Source organism: Oncorhynchus keta, chromosome 2 (assembly GCF_023373465.1).
Source record: "Oncorhynchus keta strain PuntledgeMale-10-30-2019 chromosome 2, Oket_V2, whole genome shotgun sequence".
In the NCBI taxonomy this organism is placed as follows: domain Eukaryota; kingdom Metazoa; phylum Chordata; class Actinopteri; order Salmoniformes; family Salmonidae; genus Oncorhynchus; species Oncorhynchus keta.
Genome location: NC_068422.1, coordinates 80,963,464 through 80,970,269, shown reverse-complemented (window position 1 = coordinate 80,970,269; position 6,806 = coordinate 80,963,464). Strand labels below are relative to the sequence as shown.

General features: G+C 41.6%; 1 protein-coding gene across 2 annotated transcripts; it reads right to left on the bottom strand.

Annotated features, from left to right (window-relative positions):
• Positions 1–246: 246 nt before the first annotated feature.
• Positions 247–5,741, bottom strand: LOC118376770 (iroquois-class homeodomain protein IRX-6-like). Of its 2 annotated transcripts, none has more exons than XM_052470149.1 (7): positions 5,128–5,741; positions 3,992–4,255; positions 3,575–3,684; positions 2,995–3,290; positions 1,969–2,712; positions 1,664–1,766; positions 247–1,226 (listed from the first exon to the last, which is right to left on the bottom strand). In XM_052470149.1, the coding sequence occupies exons 1-7, from the start codon at positions 5,170–5,172 to the stop codon at positions 1,184–1,186; spliced, it is 1,605 nt and encodes a 534-aa protein (XP_052326109.1). In that variant the 5' UTR covers positions 5,173–5,741; the 3' UTR covers positions 247–1,183. The 2 variants fall into 2 exon arrangements, with proteins under 2 accessions (XP_052326109.1, XP_052326115.1); XM_052470155.1 differs by having other exon boundaries at positions 1,655–1,766; positions 5,128–5,740.
• Between the last annotated feature and the right edge of the window lie 1,065 nt (positions 5,742–6,806).

The window sequence follows — 6,806 nt, the reverse complement described above, 5'->3', positions numbered from 1 at the left end:
AAATAACTGACTTCAAAGTTCAAGTTGACAGGAATAAGAAACCAGTGCTTTCGTGTTAGTAGTTTTACGCATGATGACCAATTGCTTAGTTTCACAGGCCTAATAGTTCCTCATGTGTTGTATCAATCAGTTATGAATGAAAATGGTCAGGCAAAAACAGTAGAACCAAAGTCTAACCCACATAACCCACACAAACCATGTGAATGTTCCTTTATGGGTTTGATACTACAAATGACCTTTTAATTAACACAAGTAAATTATTGCAGCGGCTCCCTACACAGCGGACAAAGCAACATTCATTCCGTATTCCTGCCTCGTTGCTTGTCTGAACAGTAACAAAGTGTTTGATGCCAGAACTGATTAGATAATTACATTGGAGAGATGATGTCCCCTTTCTTCCTGGCCTTGTAACGTTCATTCACGTTCTCTACTGATTTATACTGATTTATGACCTTACCAACAATGTTCCAGTATTATTCTCCACGTTAAGAAGATGAACTTTGATCTAGTGCAAAAGTCTCAAAGTTTTTAATTGGCCGATTAAACCAATGTTAATGTTCTGGAAATAATATTTACACAAAAACGAGGAGTTCTTGAAAAAATTCATTCTTATAAAATATTTCATGAATGGCAAGAACAGAATAAGCTCACAATTATCTTTGAGATGAACACAACACAATCAACAATTTCTCCAGGTCGACACACACACAATAGACAATCCCGATCCCAACTCAATAAATCCCACTCTTTTAGCGAACAGAAAGACCTACAACAAGCTAAGTATTTCTCCGTTAAATCAGGTAAAAATAGCACACAACCACAGTTGAAACAATACATACATGTAACAAAATATGTAAATGACACATAGGAAATAAATAAATAAACAGTTGAGGAATCAAATAATAAATACACATAAATAAATAACATTGCTACACTACGATTGCCCTTTGCATACATCATGAATTGACCGTCAGTTCCCATACCGTTGCATTTCAAAGTCTTGCATAAAGTCATCGTCAACACCATAAAAACAACGTTGTGCAAAATGATGGCAGCTTCCACAGTTTGGACAGGGCTCATCGAGCTTTGACTGCGGAGCGTCGCAGTTCCCAGGTGTAAGGTAGGAAGGATGTCCGGTGCTCGTCGTCATCCCAAGTCTTTATAGTGCATAGCCTAAGACCGGCTAAATAAAAGTCCCAGTGTGTAACGACTGCGTGTCCATCAACCTAAGGGGAAGAGAGAGGAAAAAGAAAAGCTCGTTATTTATTGATATACATTATAATATCAAGCCTCCTAAAGGAACATACCTTCTAATATAAAACCATTAGTCAAATGTAGAAGTATGTGCTTAACTATAGACTGACATATGTCTTCAGGTAATCCAATAATATATTCACTTTATAGACAAGATCACATATGTAATACCATCAACCTGTGTTAGTATAGAAAAGTTACAGTACAACTGGTGTGATCCAAATGATTGGATTAGCAGATGATGGTTAGGTTGAATGATATACAAGTTGAATGTGTGTGTGTGTGTGTGTGTGTGTGTGTGTGTGTGTGTGTGTGTGTGTGTGTGTGTGTGTGTGTGTGTGTGTGTGTGTGTGTGTGTGTGTGTGTGTGTGTGTGTGTGTGTGTGTGTGTGAAGGCTCACCTTCCTCACCTCTTCATAACAGGTCTGAAGGCAGTGACCTTGTCATCCTGCAGGGTCACACATGTGTCACTGAGTTCCGAGGGCTCTGTCTCTGCCTTCCCACTGGAGAATCCTAGACAACAACAGAAACCACACTGTAAGAAACTCACTGCAGCCAGGTCATTGTATAGCGTTTATTTGTCAATATTATTTTTGATAGTAGTGAAATAAATGTGCATTTCTGAAACACATTTCAATATTGTATAACTTGACACGGGTAATATCACAATTACAGTCGTTCAAAATTGAACACAGGTGTCACAACACGTACATACCTTCGATAGTGGAGTACTGGCATGAGTCTGAAAGCGCAGGATAGGAGGAACAGTGCAGTTGGAGGGCCTTGTGGTTGTAGCTGCCTGCACTATAGACCTTAGATTGCAACAAGGGGCCCTCCTGGAAAGGGTTCTCAGCATTGGATATGTTGGTAGGATCCTGGAGGCCCCTGAGGGGCCCACACTGTCTGGTACCAGTCACTGGTAGCCTGGTCCCCTGAAGATGGCAGTCTGCCAGCATACTCCCTGTCTGGAGCTCTGGGGCCCCGTGGTGAGCAGAGCCCAGGATGACCCCCGTGGCCGCTGTACGCGCCAGAGACCAGATCCTCGGTTTGTCCCGGTCCGACACCTCAAAGTGTGACAGGGACACAGTGTGAGTGCCCGTGGGGATGGTGGTGGTGGTGGAGGGGGGCTTGGACGTCACCAGTGGATCAAGGAAGTCCGAGGGCATGGTGGGTAGAGAGGGCAGGGAGGGTAGGGAGGGTAGGCTCTTGATACCACATGGGAATGAGTGGTGGAAGCTGTTGGGAAAGGAGAGGGAGAGCTCTGAGCTGCAGTCTCTCTTTGGAGGGCCTCCAGGGCCAACACCACCACCGGACATGGCCCTGTGGAGGTCCTGCTGTTCCTCAGGGCCCCTGGGTGCCATCTTCTCACAGTCACTGTCCAGCTTGTCACAGTCCTCGTCCTCCATGTCCTCCAGGTCACTCAGATGAAGGTCTTTCTCATCTTTACACTCACTGGAATCTGAATGATGAAATATACAGGAATATTACTGGTGATATTAGGAGTAGAAGCAGTATAATTTTCACTGGAATCTGAATGGTCAAATACACACAACATGATATGTGGAATAGTAGTTATATTCAGGAGCAGAAGCTGTCATTTTGATCAATTCACATTTGTTTTGTTATTGTAGGTGATGTGGATTAGTTTAAGAGGAAGCAAGCTGCTGTAAATCTTTGTACAAAACTCTAAGATGTTTTTAAAAAATGCTTTACTAGACGGAAGAGGGAAGTGGATGTGTACCTTTGGTGACACAATCTTGGTCACTTTTATCCTGGTCGTCCTTCCTGTCGTCCCCAGCCTTATTCTTTGGTGACCAGGTCATCTTGTTCTCCTTCTTTAGCCTCCTCCTGGCGTTGGCGAACCAGGTGGAAACTTGGGTGAGGGTCATTTTGGTGATGATGGCCAGCATGATCTTCTCGCCCTTGGTGGGGTAGGGGTTTTTCCTGTGCTCGTACAGCCATGTCTTCAGGGTACTGGTGGTCTCACGTGTGGCATTCTTCCTCCTGGCTGACCCATTAAAGTCCATAGTCCCATACCTGGTAGTAATAGCAGACAACACATTAGCCATTAGTAACGTTAGCATATAAACTCATAAACTATTCACCCAGACCCATGGCACTCCTGGAGTGTTGTCTGAAATATAGACTATACAGCTCTGCTCTATCTAGCAGTATAGAGCTGCATAGATTGTGACTTTTGCTCTGGACGTGTGAGATTCCTTGAATGTAAGTTATTACTCATGAATGACAGGGCTTTATCACACTAACAAGGAATAGCTGAGCTGATGCACTACAGATAAGGAATGTGTGGGGTTCCGTACCTGTCATATTGGTACTGGCCCAGTGAGTGGTCATAAGGATAGTAGGTGGCAGGTTGAGTTATGCCAGAATGCAGAGTGCTTGTGCCATCCTTCATTTCATACTGTGGATTCTGAAACAAGAAAACAACTTTATGAAGCACTTACATAACTTTATTTGTTTCTAAATATTGGAAACAAAGTTGATGTGAATTTTGTGCTACATTACTCCCTTCCAAATTGAAACATTATAGGCTACTGGTAGCCTAAATATGAGTATTTTTTTAAACTGCAAAGTCTATTCGACCCATCTATCAGGTAGGCAGGCTACTCAAAGTAATTTCAATACCGAAATAATTCGAGAGTAATTTTGATCAACATCCATCTTGATCGATCGCATCCCAGCCACCCCCATCCACTATTAGATTAAACGGGATGTACCAGAGATGAGTAGATAGCAGCGGAGGGCTCGGCGCTGTAGGGGAAGTAGCTGGCATAGTTCTGGCTGGCGGCGGCCGCGGCAGCGTACGGCGAGCTATACATCCCTAGTGCCGCGTTGAGCTCCGTCCGTGTGCTGGCCAGGAGCCGGTTCTCGTAGGAAGGGCAGCAGAAGGTAGCAGGAGTCTGGGTACCGCTCGTCCCGTCAGAGACCGACCTGGAAATCGAATCGCAGCAAGTCGTACTGGGGTTTGCCGAGACGAAAAACTGCATGAAGAGAATTGTGGAGGATAGACATGTCATTCGTGTTTGACGCATGAGCTCTTGTTATCTTCATATCTAGAATATATTTTGATATGGTTTTGAGATACAGGACAATTCAGGTAAGATGGAGACTAGATATAAACGCGTGCTGTGTGTGTCTGCCTAATTTGATTAACAGTTTTAGAATCGCATTTGACATCATATCCAGGTGAAATCATAAGGTACCATTTTGGAAATCATGTTTTTCAGTTAATTTAGCTTTTTAATTTGATATAAAAGGACTTCCCAAAGTATTCATACACTGCCCGACTAAACTATTGTAGGCTACTGAAATTGGATGAAAACAAAGGATCTAAAACTTTTAACACTCTTATAGGAAAATAACTTATTTCTAGTTGAATCAAAGTTTTGAGAACTTTTATTGCATACCTTTGTCCAGTTGTCCCCAAACAAATATATTTACATTATAAATCCGTATGGCTACTTCACGTTTTCTAAATAATAGTAATTGTCAATATCAAATTCAGAGATCTCTGAATGAAAGAGAAAGTTGGGAAGGTTCACTGTTAACTTCAGAGCGCAATTAGGCTACACAACGGAGCTATAGCGTAGTAATACACACAGGTCTTTAGTCAGATCAAAACAACACGTGAGTACATTCATAATTCAATTCAATTGGACCTGTGTTTATGTCTGTCGATATGTTGATTAAACAAAAGCGTCACCTGAAAATAGCTGTCAATATTCTGAAAGCAACCATTCAGTGCTGCATCTAGATTATACAGTGAGCTGTTCAAATTAAAATGATGCTCGTTTGTTTACATATTTGTCACTTTGAAATTGAGAGAGAAAAAAGCATGTCGATATTGTCTTACCTGTGAAGTTGCATTATAAGGATATCCATACTGAGAGAAAGACATAGCTGCTTATTTTGTTAACATCAGGAATATTCTTCACCCTTGATCGATTGTAACCAATTCTACTTCAAATCCACCTTCTTACACACATTTCCAGGCACGGCCTCTCGCTCAATAATAGATGATTGCACTTAGGAGGGAGAGTTGAGGCTGTTACCAACAGCTGCAGATAGTTTTATATATGAATAATCCCCCGAAGGAAATGATAAGAAAATGAAATTACGCGTCATTAAGTACAAAAATTGTTGTTGTATTAGCTGAAGAAGGCTTAAAGGATAACGTAAGACTTGCAAGATATGGACTCTGCTTGTGCTATTATTTGTGCCTCTATAGTTCTTTAGCATTCACCCATGCAAGGGTATCAGTGTGACGTCATTGTAATCCCGGAACGACAGGACAGCAAGGATAGAATAATGTCTTTGTCAATCACATCTAACGTCGCGTTTTCTTAAGGTGTTCTGTGCTCCCCGTGTCGCCTCGGCTTTGTGCAGTGGTCTTCTTCACTTGCTTCACTGATAAGAGTATAAAGGAAAGGGGTTGTTCTGGTACAGTTGTGGAACTGTCAGATAGATCAAGGCTCTTGATGCGTATCATGTCCAATTATAAAATAATACCAACTGAAATGACCACCGAACATATTTTGTTATTACTATGCATAGAATAATACATATTTATTTGCACAATATTTGAACTGAAAGCCTTCAGTTGTGTTTTCTTTCATTTGGGATATCTGATTATTTGCTATTTCTTATCAGCATCTTCATCATAAAATAATCATTTTAGTTAGTTAGTCTCATGTGCTCACTTGAACAATAATAATACATATTTATCCAAACAAAAAAATAATAATTTGAAGACACTATACCTCACTCACTTATTGTGTCTTTTTTACATTGGGATTTGCGGATGATGAATATTTAAAAGTGAAAAAAGTGAACACCAGTGGATGGTCGTGGATTTAACGCGTTTTTACGACCTCTGTGCGCCTCTATATGTCCGGTCAGAGGTGTAAGACCGACTTAATGACGATGATGTTCCCATCTTTCTCTATTAGAGAGAGAGTAGGAGAGAGGAGGGGGAGTGATTCAGGAGGAGAGGATCGGTCCCAGTAGGAGCGGATGGAAAGGCTTTGGCAGGTCAATAGACGAGTGATTGATGCGTGCCTGGAGACCTACGTGACCATTACGCGTAATGCGTAATTGCATCAATTAACAAATGGATACATGCCCTTGTTTAACCAGCAAGTTACACAGTTCCTGAGTCTGAAATTGCACAATATGCCCTATATAGTGCACTACTTTTGACCAGGGCTAATAGGACTCTGGCCAAAAGTAGTGCATTATATCAGGAACAGGGTGGGACGCAATTTACAGTGAAACTATGCCTTTGAGGTAAAACCCGAGAGCTGTTTGGAAAAAACGACGTGTAAAACCCTGCGCTCTCAACTCTAATTAAATACCAGTGGAAAGGGGGCAACGAGATTGCATTTTAATTGAATGATGCTCAGTTGAAAGTTGTGGAAGAAATATAGCTCCCTCGCTGAGAATAAAATGATAAACAATTGTAAGGTTTATTAGAATAAGGAAGTTCATGACTTTTTCTCTCTCTTTCGCTCTCCTTCTCACACTCTTTCTGTC

Bases quoted from the DNA above. Each gene is read 5' to 3' on its own strand.
- LOC118376770 (XM_052470149.1), bottom strand. From the start codon at position 5,172: ATGTCTTTCTCTCAGTATGGATATCCTTATAATGCAACTTCACAG. The intron at 3,685-3,991 runs GTACATCCCGTT...TTCTTGTTTCAG, and splicing joins CTGCTATCTACTCATCTCTG to AATCCACAGTATGAAATGAA. The intron at 1,227-1,663 runs GTGAGGAAGGTG...TCTTCCCCTTAG, and splicing joins TTCAGACCTGTTATGAAGAG to GTTGATGGACACGCAGTCGT.